General features: G+C 38.3%; 1 protein-coding gene across 1 annotated transcript in view; it reads right to left on the reverse strand.

Annotated features, from left to right (window-relative positions):
- Positions 1-6,133, reverse strand: part of kcnj3a (potassium inwardly rectifying channel subfamily J member 3a) — a 110,621-nt gene extending 104,488 nt beyond the window's left edge. The window contains exons 1-3 of the mRNA XM_079880251.1: positions 5,497-6,133; positions 2,919-3,587; positions 1,368-1,584 (exon numbers count right to left, since the gene is read on the reverse strand). Of these exons, the coding sequence (XP_079736377.1) occupies positions 1,368-1,584; positions 2,919-3,581 (880 nt within the window). The 5' untranslated portion in view covers positions 3,582-3,587; positions 5,497-6,133. The remainder of the gene's footprint in view (positions 1-1,367; positions 1,585-2,918; positions 3,588-5,496) is intronic.
- Positions 6,134-17,035: the final 10,902 nt, after the last annotated feature.

The following is a 17,035-nucleotide window of genomic DNA, read 5'->3' on the forward strand; positions in this document are numbered from 1 at the left end:
TTTCCGTCAATATTGGAACGTGAGTGAAGTACAAAGCCTATAATAAAGAATAGTTTACCATCCAAATACATTGCAAATGTTGAAACATTTTGATTCTAATTAGAGAGTTACGTGAGCCTAACGCCGCTTACTTTCACTTTCGCTTATAAAGTATTTCATTTTGGCTTGTTTATAGTTATTTTTTCATTCTTGTTCTGTTCTGAATATCATTACATTTAAATGATTTGTTGTTGAATATGTTTTGTGTATTTTTTACCACATTTTATAGTTGTGTAATGTGTATATTGGTATAGCCTAAATAATACCGCGAAATTCAGTGCGGTCAATATGACTGTCTATGGCCAAAATAGGTAAATATATTAATTTGTTTGTTTTTTTTGCCTTATGTGTAATTTATATGAAAAACATTTTAAATGAAAATACAGACACTTTTAGGAAAAGGCAGGTACTGGCGGTATTTATTTTTTCAACAAAGTTATTGCAGATATAAAATTCAAAACGATCAAAATGACCGCCATGGCACTTCTAGTGTTAATTACAAGCTTTTTTTCATTGCTTGGTTGTGAACTTTATTATATAGACAGTAGAACATTTATAGTTAAAAGTTAAACAGGCTCTTTGATGAATAGCAGCTATTGAGTAAAGTAGAGAAGGCCCTAAAAACAAGGTAGTAAGTTTTGTTTGTTCAAAACTGTAACATTCGTTTGTTCGTTGTGTCAAGTTGGCTGCAGTTTGTTTGAAATAACAAACCAGTTCACCCGAATTAAGTGCTATTATGAGACATCCTGTCATAGCTTTTTGGTACATAACGGCTACCGGAGAGCACTATTTGTTTGAATGCAAAATACAATTTCATCGCTAGATGGGAGAAATTCCTACACAATGTCTCTTTAAGGCTGGAATACTCTACACAACTTTTAAAATCAGAGCAGATATGGACAGAAGGTCAGAACATATGTATATACACTTGCTGACTTTGTAAATGGTTACAGAGATAAACTGAGCATCATACTCTAAATGACTGAGGATCACACAGTACCAGTCATAATGAAAAATAAATTACGCAGAAACATGCACTTAGTTTCTAAGAGACGCGTGGAAAATGAAAACAACGTGTTTTAAAATCAGCTCAAAATATCAATATGTTTGATATCCTCTGATGGATGGAATGAAAATCTGAAGCTAAAAAAGTCTACTGCCCAGAATCTGCATACTGACTACTGACTAGAGTTGACTCATCCAAGCAAAATCAGGGCAAAAACCAGGGCAAAGGTTGTGTAGTGTATTTAAATTTCAGAGGCCTTTTAAATTTAAAATCAAAATGCGAAAGACAATACAAGATTAAAGTAGCAGACGAAATAACTTACCGGTCGTTTCAACAATACCCTCCAAAATCACAACTATTTCAAACTGTTCCGTCTGCATTGATCGCTGAGAGAGCTCATAGAAGGGGCTCTTGGTGTCAATCACATGACAGATTGTGAGTGGTGACACGAGAAAGAGTTGGTCCGCTCCAGTGCTGAAACCCACATCCAGCTCCAGCTGATCCAGGGGGAGGAACTCACCCTCAGGTGTCTGTCGGGACTGCAGGAGCGAGAAGAGGGGAGACGGGGCGTAAACATAAATTTACAAAATGTGCGGTGAAGTGAGCTGTGAGGATAGACAGTCAGTCATCAAAGGAGAGACAGGTAGGAAATCAAATCAAGTTCCTGGTTACTGTACGAGATTTTGGCCGGTGTACTTAAATATAGGCCTGCATATAAGGCAGCCATTACCCATTTGGGTCTAAAGGACTGAAAACACATTTTCTGAAGAACATTTTATAAGTTATTTTGTTTTACACTGTTCTTAGTGACCTCTTTAACATTTAAATTAAATAAAATCTCTTTTTATTTTTATTTTTATTAAATGAGAGGATGTCAAGTATCACATCCAAGCCTTTAGCTGAGTCTCTAGAATGAACAACAGAGGGCAGAGTAACACTTTCAACAGCAACAGCGTAGAAAATAACCACCAGTCAAAAGTTTGGAATATTTTTTTTATGTTTTTGAAAGAAGTCTCTTATGCTCACCAAGGCTGCAATTTTTTTGTTTGCAAATAAATATAATAAAAATACAATTAAAACAGTAAATTAATTGTCAAATATTATTACAATTTAAAATAACTGTTTTCTATTTGAATATATATTTTAAAATGGCATTTATTCTTGTGATGGTTGTGTGGAAACCATGATACTTTTTTTTTTTTTTTTTCAGGATTGTTTAATGAATATAAAGAACAGCATTTATTTGAAATAGAAATATTTTGTGACATTATAAATGTCTTTACTGTCACTTTTTATCAATTTAATGTGTCCTTGCTGAATAAAAGTTTATTTTTTTCTTCTTCTTCTTCCATTTTTTATCTTATTTACCGAACTTTTGAATGGTAGTGTATCACAGTTTCCACAAAAATAACAAGCAGCAAAAACTGTTTTTAACATTGATGCTAATGTTTCTTGAGCAGCAAATCATAATATTAGAATTATTTCATGTGACACTGAAGCCTGGAGTAATGATGCTGAAAATTCTGATTTCCCATCACAGGAATAAATAAGTTATTTTAAATTGTAATCATATCTCACAATATTTCTGTTTTTTACTGTATTTTTGATCAAATAAATGCAGCCTTGTGAACATAAGATACTTATTTTATAACATATAAGTATTGGATGTAATCACTTTCTTTACAGTGTCCATGTTAGACCTATTAGACAAAGATAGTTGCAAACACACAAAAAGTATATTTACATGCAGCTTCACAACATTAGCAGGCAACAAATTACTGTATTTACATGCTGTTAATGTATATTACTCAGTACATACATGTCTAATTACAAGTTAACAATTTCTAAAATGTGACAAAAGGCAGGCTCTTACCTTGAGTATTTTGCACCGGATCTGTGCTGAAACCATGTGACTATTGCGCAGATTTCCCACTCTGAACATCAGCGTGAGTTTGCCGTCACGCATGGAGATGACTGCGTTTTCACTAAACATCAGAGTCTCGGCCCTCTTCTTTGGTTGAGACATCTTAATAAACATACAGCCTATTAAAAAGGCATCCACTATGGAGCCCAGGATAGACTGAAATAGGAAGAGAATGATTCCTTCTGGACATTTATCGGTGATGTATCTGTGGCCATATCCTATAGTGGCCTCTGTCTCAATGAAGAAGAGGAAAGCAGAGGGAAAGTTATAGACGTTGGCCACACATGGCGTGTACTTATTATCGTGGACTCTGTACAGATCACCTCTGATGTATGCAATGATCCACCACATTGAAGCCATGAATAACCAGGCCACTGTGTATGTGAGGATGAAGATGAAGAGGTTCCATCGCCATTTGAGGTCTACTAAAGTTGTGAATAAGTCTGAAAGATATCTGCTGGTCTCTCCACCCAGGTTTCCATGCTGGACATTACATCGTCCATTCTTGTCCACGAATCGCTGTCGTTTCCTCCTCTTGTCCTTCTGATGGCTGGAGGATTTGGTGGTCACTACCTGATAGTCACTTCCAAATTTCTTACGAAGTGCAGACATTTTATCCTGCAGATACAGCAGTAAACTATCATGACTGTCTGATATTTTAGCAGTGTATTAGACCAGTGTATTATCATGACCTTTTCAGAGGATAAATATGTTATAAGTAAAAACAAGACCACAGAAATAGAAGAGACTGAAGCTAGTTGTCACATGAAGAATTTATCACTTGGTCTTTATCTCTTACCGTTCAAGCCTTTGAGTCAAAAGTCAAATTACTGAAAGGCTGATATGTCAAGTCGGGGCAAGATTTCACGCGTGTTTTATAGTAAATTTATTCAGTTGATTTATTACAATTTCACCGGAACAGTAGTTTTATAGGTTACAGTTTATTTTAAGATCTGTCACTGTGTAATTACACAAATAAGTAGGGTACAACGGGGCTAAAGGCTCCACGGAGTAAAAGGCTCCTTTGATTTTATTTTCCTCTAAACCAGTAGATGGCACAAAAACTTAACACAGCACTTTCCAAAACATCCGCTTTTCAAGATGCACGTGGAAATTTGGCAGATCCTTGACATGATCGTTGGCAGCAAAATTGATTCTGCACTAATTTGATATATTAATATGATATTTTATGTTTTTTTTTTTTAAATGTTGAAGGCCAGATTTAAGCAGCAAATGAGAATGAGAATAATTTAAATTATTGAATATATTTTGAGACAAAGGTCTTCTTAATGATTTTCAGTTTTGTTCAAGCTAATTAAAGCAACAGTTTTCAATAACGGAAAAATATGTAAAAGTATGGTATTTGGGGTAAAAGGCGCCCCAGTTGTTGGGGCTAAAGGCATAATAATTAACATGATAATAAAGAGCTGGCTGACTTTTCCATCTGTTGACATGACATGGTTAGATTGAGATAGTAAGTACCATATATTAAGTTGGGTGTCCTTCTCAGAGATAATCACCATAATTATAATCAAAGAATCATATTTAAAAATATGATATTAATCATATCATATAATAAAATATTATTTAATATTTCTACTCTAAATCTATATAGGATCTCATTCAATGCTTTCAGGATCTTTACTTTAAAAAAAAATTGTTTATGTATTTTTAAAATAAATATTTTTATATTAACATATTTTAATGACAGTGTATTTATTGAACAAAAAATGAATTATTTTATTATCAAAATAAATAGGAAAAAGTGAAAAATTTGCTAAAGTGATTATTTTGAACAAGTGCTTAGACATTATTAAAACATCATTTTAGCCTACATATTTGTATTAATAATGTGTGCCTTTTGCCCCATGCTGCTGAGCCTTTTAGCCCGTGTGTGTGGTAAAAGGCCCCCCTCGGCACCTTATCCATTTATACGATTTTTAAACAAAATAAACCACTTTTATGATTTATTTTCACACAAAATATGTTGCTCCATAAATGTTCAATACAAACATCTATTTTTCTGCAATCATACACTATGGGAATATGGGAATAGTGAAAAGCAATGTTTATATATATATATATATATATATATATATATATATATATATATATATATATATATATATATTTATTTATTTATGCTTTTCCCTCATTGGCTGTTTCATTAACTGTTTTTGCTCCATAATTCTTTTATTGTTTGCATTTTGTAAAACCATTAAATAGCCTGTAATATTTTATAAACATGTTGTGGAAGATAGATTTTGTACTTTAAATAGAAGAAAGTTAAAGTTTCACGGCAGATTCCATGATTATATCTATAGCCTAGTGAATTAACCTCTTGGCGGTGGAAATCGCTTGTTTCAATAGCTTGTTTGTCGTTCAATAGCTTGTTTGTAGTCATAAAACATAAACATTGACTTTCAAAACCTGAGAAATAGTCAGAGGGAATTGTAGAAAAATAGTAGAAAAATAGACATGGTTTAATGAAAATTTGAAAAATCATAAGAAAAGACAATAGTCTTACCTATATTTCACCATACAGTGATTTCTCCTCTCTTCTCATTACCTGCGTATCATCTCAGTTTAAAGCGTAGTTTAAAGGGAAGCAATCGTTTGTTTATTTACGGAAAAGGAGTAAAGAGACATGTTCCCTCGTTGGAAATGAAAGCAGGAAACTCTCCAAAGGCGCTGTCCAGCGGCTCGAGTCCTGAAACACTCAGTCTGTCTTCACTCGTCTGTTCATTTGAGTTTCACAAACCGAAGCTCAGAGTTGTGGATGATTTTCGTCAGTCCGATCACAGATTAGCGCATCCGTCTGTCCACCGATTTGCCCAACAATTGATGGATACAAAAAACTAGTCAACATCAGGCTGGATTTTCTCCACCTCTGTATGTTCACCAGTAGAACGTTTGCAACTTAATCAGATTATGTTGCTCAGAGCCTGTGTGGTGAAACCAAACTGACGGGCGCGCCTCGGACAGACAGATTTACACTATGTTTAGCTCGCAAACCCAAATCTCTGTTGTTCCTGTGTTATCTAGTTCGCTGCAAGAGAATGAAATAAAATAGCCGAAATGGTTGCAGGGACGGCCAGGATGTCCTCCAGACCCTCAGCGCGAGTGTGTGAAGCTGCTCTTTGTCTCTTCACTTGTCCCTGTGCACTAGCATTTCTCTCGCAGCGTCTGAAGCTCCTCACAGGATACTGAGGTGTGTGTTATTCAGCAGGGGAGGGCGGAACTTCACAATGACAATTCGCATTTATTGGCTAAGGAAGTTATACTTTCAAGGAATTTGACTTCAGCTTAATTGTGTTTAAATTATTTTACAGGTTTTTTTTTTTTTTTTTTTTTTTTTTTTTCTTCTTCAAATTGATGCAACCAAGAAAACACTTGCAGTGAGCAGATCATATGAAGTGCCACTGTTCACTTTTATGCTTATCCACTGAAGCTTCTGAAATAATTACATTTACCTTTATCATTTAGAACTGAACTGAAATGTGTGCGAACAAAATTCTCAATTAAGCTAAGCGCAGTTATATGTCCCATCTTGTGCAGAATTATAAAACTACTATAAATTATGAAACTGCCATAACTTAAACAATTGAGTAGCCTATTAAAAAATATATAGTGCGCTGTAAAAATAGAGTAGGCTACTAATATTTATGTCTTCACTTCGTAATTTCCAAACGTTAAACAATCAAGCTTTTATTTATTTTTTATTTTTTTGTCATCTTCGTTTCTTTGCTAAATTTTCTCATGTCTGTTCATGCTAGTTAACGTTTACGGAAGCCCTGAACCGCAAGGTGAGAAAAAAAAATAAAGAAAACTTATCTTGTTATTTCGACTTAATAAGTCGTTATTTCGACATAATATCTCGTTATTTCGACATAATATCTCGTTTTGCACCCTCAGATTCCAGATTTTCAATAGTTGTTTCTCGGCCAAATATTGTCATATCCTAACAAACCATAGCATCAATGGCTTTCAGATGATGTATAAATCTCAAATTCAAAAAATTGAACAATGTGACTGGTTTTGTGGTCCAGGGTCACATATAAACAGTAATTACTAACGTAGTTGACATTAATTCAAAATAAACCCTTTCTTAATACAAGTTCCTGTTCTTAACTTTATGTATACACCCTTTAAAGTAAAGGTTCTTTATTGGCATCTATGGATCCATCCTTTAACGTCCATGGCACGTTTTCATTGGACAATAGCAGAAAATGATTCTTCCGATTATTAAAATGTTATTTTATGTTGAGAGAAGTTATCCAGTGAAGCAATGGTACAGAACAAATGAAGGCTACACACACATTCATGGACTACTCCAAATGCAACTGAACATCTGGGACATTTTAATCCTCTTTGCATTCAGCATATTCACCTTAAGCAAATTATGGTTTCTGGTTACACAACAAATTAAACACACTAATGCTGAAAACCTTTGAGTCAAACAACAGCAGAGATAAAGCATGATTTATGTTATAGTCTGTTGTCAGATTGCTATAATCTTTCTTTTATCAAGATCAAACATCTTGTTGTGTGTGTATGTGTGTGTCTATTTATAGCTTGTGTGGATGCCAAATGTAATTTACCCATCAAAGGAGAGCGATGACCAGCCACCTGCCTGACATATCGCTGTAGTCTACCTGCCTAATTTGATTTGTGTTGACAGTCTGATTTACTGAGGCCTTTTGAGGATGTAGATTTAGACACGTTGAAGAATCTCAATACTTTCTGTAAACAGAAAAGCTGTTTGGATTACACCTAGCCTAAGTGAGGCAGTCTGCTGAAATGATCTTTTCGAGTCGTTTGCACATTTTTTCCTTCGAAATATATATATATATATACAGTATATATATATTATTTTACATACATTATCCTGATTTATCAAGGCAGTAACAGCATATTTACACTAACATTGTTTTTATGTTGTGTGTGTGTGTGTGTGTGTTCCAGGTAAACCCTACGTTATGAGTACAACATGGGGACATTTTTTGGTCCCCATAAGGAAAACAGCTTATAAATCAGACTAAATTATGTTTTTTGAAGGTTTATATGATGGTAGGTTAAGGGCAGGGATGGGCAACTTCGGTCCTGGAGGGCCACTGTCCTACAGAGTTTAGCTCCAACCCTGAAAAAATCACCTGCCTGTAACTTTCTAGTAATCCTGAGGACCTTGATTAGCTTGTTCAGGTGTGTTTGATTAGGGTTGGAGCTAAACTCTGTAGGACATTGGCCCTCCAGGACTGAAGTTGCCCATCCCTGGTTTAGGGGATATAATTTAAAGTTTGTATAGTATAAACATCATTATATCTATGGAAAGTCCCCATAAAACATGAAAACACAACGTGTGTGTGTGTGTGTGAGAGTTGTGTGTGTGTGTGTGTGTGTGTGTGTGTGTGTGTGTGTGTGTGTGTGTGTGTGTGTGTGTGTGTGTGTGTGTGTGTGTGTGTGTGTGTATGCTTTGTGTCACAAATCAAGAGAAATTTTCCATTCCACTACACCTGGAAAAAATTAGCAGCAGCTCTTCCCATCATTCAAGGACAAATAGATTATTGATCTATACTTGTTAAAGCAAGACACAATAACCACTGAAACTGACTCAGAAGTTTAGCTACTGGAAGTATAGATATAGCAATATATAATAGGAGTGCTGTCTTTACATCAAAGAGCTCACAAAGAAAAATAATGATTTATCTGCCTCTATGTCTGTATTTTTTAATTTTTTTTCCTTTTAGATAAAGACAGACCTCATTGACATGACACATATTGTGCCACTGGGAAGTTGTCACAAGAGTTATATATCAGTAACTGGAGATTGGTTTTGGTTTTGAGTCAAATGTCCAATTACAGAAATGGCAGTTGTCAAGAAGTGTTTTTTTTTTATTTATTTTTTTTTTTATATTGGTTTCAAACAATTAAAGGGATAGTTCAGGATTTTAGACATGAATCTCTATAGCTTCCCCATAAGCAGTGTGGTGCATTGACCATGACTTACCCCCGACAGCGTCCTGTGAGCCGAGCTCCGGTCCAGTTTTGGTCAAGATGAAATTAGTCCGGCAAGTTTGCTGGGGTCACGGCAATAAAGCTTTTTTCTTCTCAAATCAATATGTGTTCAAAAGAGTGATATATTTGCAGCACAAAACCGCTGTCTATGGAGAGGTCAGACCTCGTAATGGCTTGCCACTATTTTCTTCCCCGTCATATCACTGCGCGCTGCCGCTACCTACAGCCAGCTGGGAGCCGCGCACGTGTCACTTTGTTTACAGCTCGTAAAGAGAACGATAACATGTCTGACTACAGCAGCGACGATGACAACATTGACTTCGACACACAGCCAAAAGGATATCTTTACGAACCTGAATACACAGATGACGAGTTACGCCAGATGGAGTTAGAAAGGACAGAAAGAGAGAGGATGGACAGAGAAGTTGAACAAGTTGAAGCTGGAGCTTGTACAAACTGATCGCTCTTGGTGAGTAGCTATGTTAGCTCGTTCGTGTAGCTGTTCTGAGCACGTAAACACTGCTGTAAACACTGCCGAACAACTGAAAAAGTGGTGTGCGCCTGCGCAGCTCGCAGCTGGCTGTAGGTAGCGGCAGCGCGCAGTGATATGACAGGGGAGAAAATAGTGCCAAGCCATTACGAGGTCTGACCTCTCCATAGACAACGTTTTAGTGACGCAAATATATCACTCTTTTGAACACATATTGATTTGAGAAGAAAAAAGCTTTATTGCCGTGACCCCAGCAAACTTGCCGGACTAATTTCATCTTGACCAAAACTGGACCGGAGCTCGGCTCACAGGACGCTGTCGGGGGTAAGTCATGGTCAATGCACCACACTGCTTATGGGGAAGCTATAGAGATTCATGTCTAAAATCCTGAACTATCCCTTTAAGTATTAAATTACAATATTGTGTAATTTTATATAGTGAATTTTGATCTCCAAACCAACAAAACCGCACTGGTGTTCAGACAAGAGATTATAATGAAGATAACTTTTAACTGAAATGTTATGCTTGACTGTTTTCATGACATTTTATGCTTTATATTTTTTATTACCGTTTATGTTTGGCTGAAAAGTCTTTGGTTGAGAAGATTTAAATAGGCTTTTAAAGAGATCTCTTTGCTGGCTGTGCATTTCTTTCTCTCTCACCAAAAACACAAACCAATGATCTCTTTGTCCCCTTGCGCCGACCTGATCTGCACTTTCCCTTTCATGCTCCTTGCTTCTTTCCCTTTCCCTTTTGATTTTGTATTTTATTGTCTTATTTACCCCCTGCCACACACTCAAAAATATATATCTTGTTGGTCTAAATTAATACAATTATGACACACATTTCCACACAGTTGAATAGATGTATTAACTGAAACTAGAGTACTTGTAATGATGAGTAAAATTAATCTTAATTCAATGAGATCACACCAATTTAATGTGCTGTGTTGGGGAAAGTTACTTTTAAAAGAAATGCATTACAATATTGCCTTAATCCCTAAAATGTAAATAATTGTGTTAGTTCCTTTAAATGGATGGTAATGCATTACATTAAGTTTCCAATACTTTTTCTCACCTGGGCTGGGCTTGCTTCTATGTTTTATATAAAAAAAAGGAAAAGCCCTCTCACACCAAAAGTGAAAAGAATAAGCCTCAGTCTAAAGGAAATGCAAATTCACACCTGTACAGTAGAGAGCTCAGCTCAAACAAACCTTCAGCTGTGCCATTCTGGATTGCAGAAAAATGTGCAAAAAGTTTGCATTTCACTGTTTTTATTCAATTTTGAGGAATACTGAATCTGTTTTTGTGCAAGCGAGTAAATGCATGCTCACATTTAGTCTAGATCTACAATAACCATCAAGTTTATACAGTGCTTACTCCCGATTTTGCTCAACATGAGGACAAGAGAGCTGTCAGTCAATACATGGGAAAACAAACTTGCATTACTTATTTGAAAAAGGACCGGTAACTCAGATATTTTTTTTGTAAATTTAAAAGTAATGTGTCACTTTTTTCCCCTTTTATTCTTTTATTTAACCAGGAAATAAAACTCTTAAGGTTTAAAATCGTTACTTGAAAAAAGTCATTTGAATATGTATAACTCATGTTACTGTGTTATTCCCATCACTATTAATTTCCCTAAACATAATTCACTCTTGGTGATCCAACCAGAGTGCTGTCAATGGTCAAATTGGTGCCCTGTGCAGAGCAGAGATTGGTGCCCTGTGAGTTTTCTGAGTTTTTGAGGAAAAGGAAAGATCTGTTAGTGTTTAAGTGTTTAATGTCTTGTTATGTTGGATAGAAGCTTGTTCTTAAGTTGTGTTAGTTTTGTGAGTATGTTGGCTATTTGTTTTAACTACAGTAGATCTTCAGAAAAAAACAAATAGAAAAGGTAATACATTTGAGTGCAAAAGATAATTAAGTAAAAAATTATAGATTTGTGTTGCTTTAGCTCATTTTAATTAAGAAAACTGTGCAAACAGCTAAAACAAACCTCCATAATATCAGTTTTCAAATCAATGTTGATATCATACTTTACCCAGAAAGTTTCAGGAAAGATATTTTCCCAATTTAGCATTTTCTTAGTCTGCCTTTGAAATGATCAATGTCAAGTCAAGTCAAGTCACATTTATTTATATAGCACTTTTTACAATACAGATTGTTTCAAAGTAGCTTTACAGAGATAACAGGGAAATAATACAACAAAGTTTGTTTCCAGAAGAAAATAGCATCACAGTCCAGCTTAATTAAATTCAGTGATGTTTCATTTTTGTTGTAAAAATATTATTAATTTAGTTCATTTATATATATACTGCCCTACATAGGTAAAACGGCGTGACATCATTTTTGGGGTATTCAAGACCTCCTTTATCATGTGAATAAATATGTTGAGTCAATTTGATTGTTTTAACGAGAAAATCAAGGGCTATGACAACCGTAACTTCCAAAACCATACGAGAAACCACAGCAGAAATCTGCAAAAGTTAATACGGCTCTTAGCCTTTGTTCTGGCACGCTTAAGTTGAGTTACAGTGTTCTGACTTTGTTTAGCCAGGCATCAAGAGAGATGTTACTGTGCTGCCGTGATGTTACTGTACTCTGGCTTTGTCACACTGTCAAAGTTTGCCGCTCTTTAATTGTCTCCAAACCACGTAACATACACATGACACATCTTTGAAATAAAGTGTAGACTGCCGAGTGCTTGTTTGTATTATTACACTGTGATAGCGTAATGGCCCATTACTCTTGTGGAAAAATGTTGGTGGAGATGGCCTTGAAACGCAGACATCAAGAGCAAGGTAAGAACATACCAAAAAGATTATGAATTTGATTAAAAACATGATACATTTTCGATTGCATTCTGCTTAATTCAGCTAGCTTGCGAGAACAACATACCACCACTTAGCTGGCCAGACAAACTGCTCCAAGTATGCAATCAGAAACAAAGCAAGGTGAACAATTATTAAATACACAGGCATCCTACCTTTCCATGCAATCCGATATAATCCATGGAAGATATAATCCATAGCAATGCACGTCATCTGCTCTATCCACAACAATCCATACGTGTTTGAGCCATATTTCCTTCTTGCAGGTGTTCATGTCAGATCTTACACAAATCCATAATAGCACTAAGCTAGTTATCGCTAACATCCAAAAAAGGAGGCTTACCTAAATGGTAAAAGTAATTCCAACTTTCTTTCGGTCGACTCTGTCTAAGTTATCTCAGAATTTAAAAAGTAGTAATCCAAGTCGAGTTCGTTGACTGTGCGTCTTGAGCAGTTTGGTGGCCCTTAACCCTTAACCCTTAAATTGTATTGACCAGCTTGGTCACAAGGTGCTGCTCTTTTCACGGATAGGTCGTTTGTAAACATGGGCAATTTTTTTTTTCTACAGTATGGAGGGTATGGTTAAACTTCCTTCCTCAGGTGATTTGTTAGGTCCCTATGCAAAATATAAATTTAGTTGTGTTGGGCAAAAGCATCAACTAAGAAATTTAAATATAAATCTTCAAGTCATCTTCATTTATATAGCGCTTTTAACAATGTAGATTGTTTCAAAGCAGCTTTACAGAGATAAACGTATAATTTAAGGTAACAGAGAATGTTTTGGCTTTATAGCGGTTCTTTAATAAAGTTATTTTACAGCTAAAGTTAGTTTTGATTGATTCGCTTCCGTCGCAACGATCATTTGTTATTACATTAGGGGCCGCCAAGAAGACACCTTTCTCTCTACACAAACTTTAAACGCGATCCTGTGAGAAACGCTGATGGCGTTCACATGCGCATTAAGAATTGGTTCTATAGTTATGTGCGTTTGAATATATGTGTGCAGGTTTGTTATTCCCTACAAACCAAGCCTAAACAAATTACTGGTGTTTCCTTATAGTTTTGATTCAGAATTTTATTTTATTTTATCAATTCGGGGTAGATACGCAAATTGAGTTTTCCCGACGACGCTTTATCTGTAGAGTGGGAAAGGGATCCTCCATAGGGAGAGACTAGTTGGCACTTCAGCACTGCGTTGTCATCGGGTCCAAGCGAAGGGCCTTCGTCAGATCTGGATACGGCCTGGATCCGGCAGGCTGCGGGAAGACCTCGGGATAAACAAAGACACTAAAATTAGCGTAGATTCCATTCTTCTCATAATGTAACAAGTACATCAGGATTTATGGGAAGTGTTCCCGGTTCCAGCTGACCTAATCTATGCAGCCTAACACTGAATTATAGAAGTCTATAATGTATTATGTGAATGCTATGTCAAAGAGATGTGTCTTTAATCTGGCTTTGAACTGACAGTGTGTCTGCTTCCCGGACAATGTTAGGAAGATTGTTCCAAAGTTTTGGTGCTAAATACGAGAAGGATCTACCGCCAGCAGTCGATTTTGATATTCTAGGTATTATTAACTGGCCGGAATTTTGAGATCGCAATAGACGTGAAGGACTATAATGCGTTAAGAGCTCACTCAAGTACTGCGGAGCTAAACCATTTAGTGCTTTGTAAGTCATCAGCAATATTTTAAAATTGATGCAATGTTTAATAGGGAGCAAGTGCAGTTTTGACAGAACTGGGCTAATATGGTCATACTTCCTGGTTCTGGTAAGAACTCGAGCTGCTGCGTTTTGAACTAGCTGTAGTTTGTTTATTAAGCGTGCAGGGCAACCACCCAGTAGAGCATTACAATAATCTAGCCTTGATGTCATGAAAGCATGAACTAATTGTTCCGCATTTGTCAATGAGAGCATATGACGTAATTTAGATATATTTTTAAGATGGAAAAATGCGGTTCCCCTTCGTTACGGGGAACTCCCGCTGCGTCGAAATACAACGCTACGGGGAATGCCTTCGGCATGCGCTATCTGAAGTCACTATACAACTATTCCAATCTGGATTGGTGTGCGTCATCGTGCGTCATGACGTCACATGTGACGGTGACCCGGACGCTATATAAGGGTCACAGGAACAAGGAAATGACAGCTTCTGTTCTTCAGCAGCGCTCTGTGTTACTGTTTGTTCTATTTGGTGTTGTCTGTCTTTTGGAAAGAGTTATTATGGCGGAAAAGAGTTTTCAAAAATGTGTATCTCCTTGTCCACGTTTTTTATCTGAAGGAGATACTCATGCTCTTTGTGTGGTTTGTTTGGGAATGGAGCATGCTCAGGCAGCACTTGAGGGTGCTGCCTGTGAGCACTGTGAGAAAATGCCCCTGAGAAAGCTCCGTTCCCGCCTGGCTCTATTCGATAAAGAGTCAGGTCAACCACGTGCTCCCCGTGGATCAGGACCCGCGTCTGCTGAGGCAGCGCGGCGAATGCATTCATGGGGATCACAAAAGGATTTAGCAATGGATGTTGAGACGACCGAGGTCCTTTCTCAACATTCCAATGCTGAATCCGTTCGTCCCGCTCAGGGTTCGGGAGCCCGCACTGCGGCTTCTCCCGGCCCCGAAACGGACCCGATGCTTCACTTATCTAGCTCAGAGGAGTTAGATATTGTGGGTGTCGAGGCAGAGGAATGTGTGACACCGCCATCCCATTCCCCTGCTTTTGAGGAGCTGCTGGACGTTGTGACCAGAGCGGTGGCAAAATTAAATATTGAGTGGCCACCGCAGGTGCAGGAAACGGCTGTTAAAAGTAAGCTGGATGAACGTTTCCTGCAAACCCAGTCACAACCTCCACGCCGTAGTCTGCCATTTTTTCATGAACTCCACACCGAGGTGTCGAGGACATGGAATAAACCCTTCTCCTCCCGTGTTTCCGGTCCCAATATACACATATATTCTGAGATAATGGGAGCGAGGGAGATGGGTTATGGGAGGATGCCGCGGGTGGAAGAGACTTTCGCCTCTCATCTCTCTCCCGATGCGGCGTCATCTCTGCAGGCTCCGGCGCTCCCCACCAAGCCCTGCCGTACAACATCAGCTTTGGTGGGGAAGGCATATATGGCGGCGGGTCAGGCTGGTAGCTGCCTGCACACTATGGGGCTGCTTCAGGCATACCAGGCTGACCTGTTAAAAGAAATGGATGACAGTGGGGAAGTCTCCTACGACGAGGTTCGAGAACTTCGTCGTGCGGTAGACGTGTCTCTCCGTGCCACCAAGGAGACGGCTCGTGCTATCGGCCGCTCTATGGCAGCACTGGTGGCTACGGAGAGGCACCTGTGGCTGACGCTAGCGGGTATCGGCGACAAGGACAGGGCTTGTCTGCTCGATGCCCCCCTCTCTCCTCGCGGCCTCTTCGGCGACGGTGTTAATAATGTCGTCGAGAGGTTTCAGGAGACGAGGAGGCAGTCAGCCGCATTCAAACAGCTGATTCCCCGCCGTCATCCCAAGACTCGCGAGCCTGCCGCCAGGGGGCAGTCTCGTGAGGGTGCCGCCTCTAGCTCCTCACATGTCCAGCAGCAAAAGGAGAGTGTTGCCTCCCGGACGGCCCCGCAAAAGGCCTGGCTCCGGAGGAAACTCTCTCGGTCGAAAGCCCCGGCTCAGAAGACGGATCTGAGGACCGTCATTCAGGGCAGGAAGGCTTCGGCCAAGAGGCCATGACGGGATCCGCAGGCCTCAGAGGGTGTCCCCCTCCGTGTGACGTTTTTAAAACTTCGCTCCACGGAGCCCTCAGGAAATCGATGTAACCAGACTCTGGTTACACCCATTTCTAACGAATGTACGGCACTATCAAAAACCCTGTCTCATTCGACCCTCTTGAGGTCTGCTGAAAAAGAGAAGAAAAAGATTCAGTTACGTCCTGCCAGTAAACTGCTTCAGGTCACTGTAAAATCTGCTTTATCACCTGAGACTAGCCCAGAAAGACTCATCCCGCTTTCAGATTATTTAGACGCCTGGAAAGGCCTTCCGAATATATCGAAATGGGTTCTGGATATAGTTAAGAAGGGTTATAGGATCCAATTTAAAATTCAACCACCTCATTTTCAGGGGGTGTTGCACACTTTGGTTCCTGCCGATCAAAGCCAGGTGATGGAAGATGAAGTTAATTCCCTTTTAGCAAAGGAGGCGATAGAGGTTGTCCCCGTTCGGGAGAGGGAATTCGGTTTTTATAGCCGGTACTTCATTGTTCCTAAAAAGGATGGTGGACTTCGTCCTATAATAGATCTTAGGGTTTTGAACAGATCTCTGAGGAGATTTAAGTTCAAGATGCTTACTATACCTAATATCGTTCAACAAATTAGATCCGAGGACTGGTTTGTGACGATAGATCTTAAGGATGCTTATTTTCATATTTCCATCATTCCTTATCATAGGAAGTTCCTTAGATTTGCTTTTGGGGGAAAAGCTTATCATTATAGGGTTCTTCCTTTCGGCCTAGCCTTATCTCCTCGCACGTTCACGAAATGTATGGATGCAGCCCTTGCTCCATTGAGACTTCAGGGGATTCACATTCTTAATTATATAGATGATTGGCTAATTCTTGCAGAGTCAGAGAGCCTGGCAATCCAACATCGAGATGTTGTTTTGCGTCATCTTCAGTGCTTGGGATTAAGACTCAATGTTAAGAAGAGTTCCTTGTGTCCCCAGCAAAGAACAACATTCCTAGGGACAGAGTGGGATTCG

The sequence above is a fragment of the Squalius cephalus genome (assembly GCF_949319135.1).
Source record: "Squalius cephalus genome assembly, chromosome: 9".
In the NCBI taxonomy this organism is placed as follows: Eukaryota; Metazoa; Chordata; class Actinopteri; order Cypriniformes; family Leuciscidae; genus Squalius; species Squalius cephalus.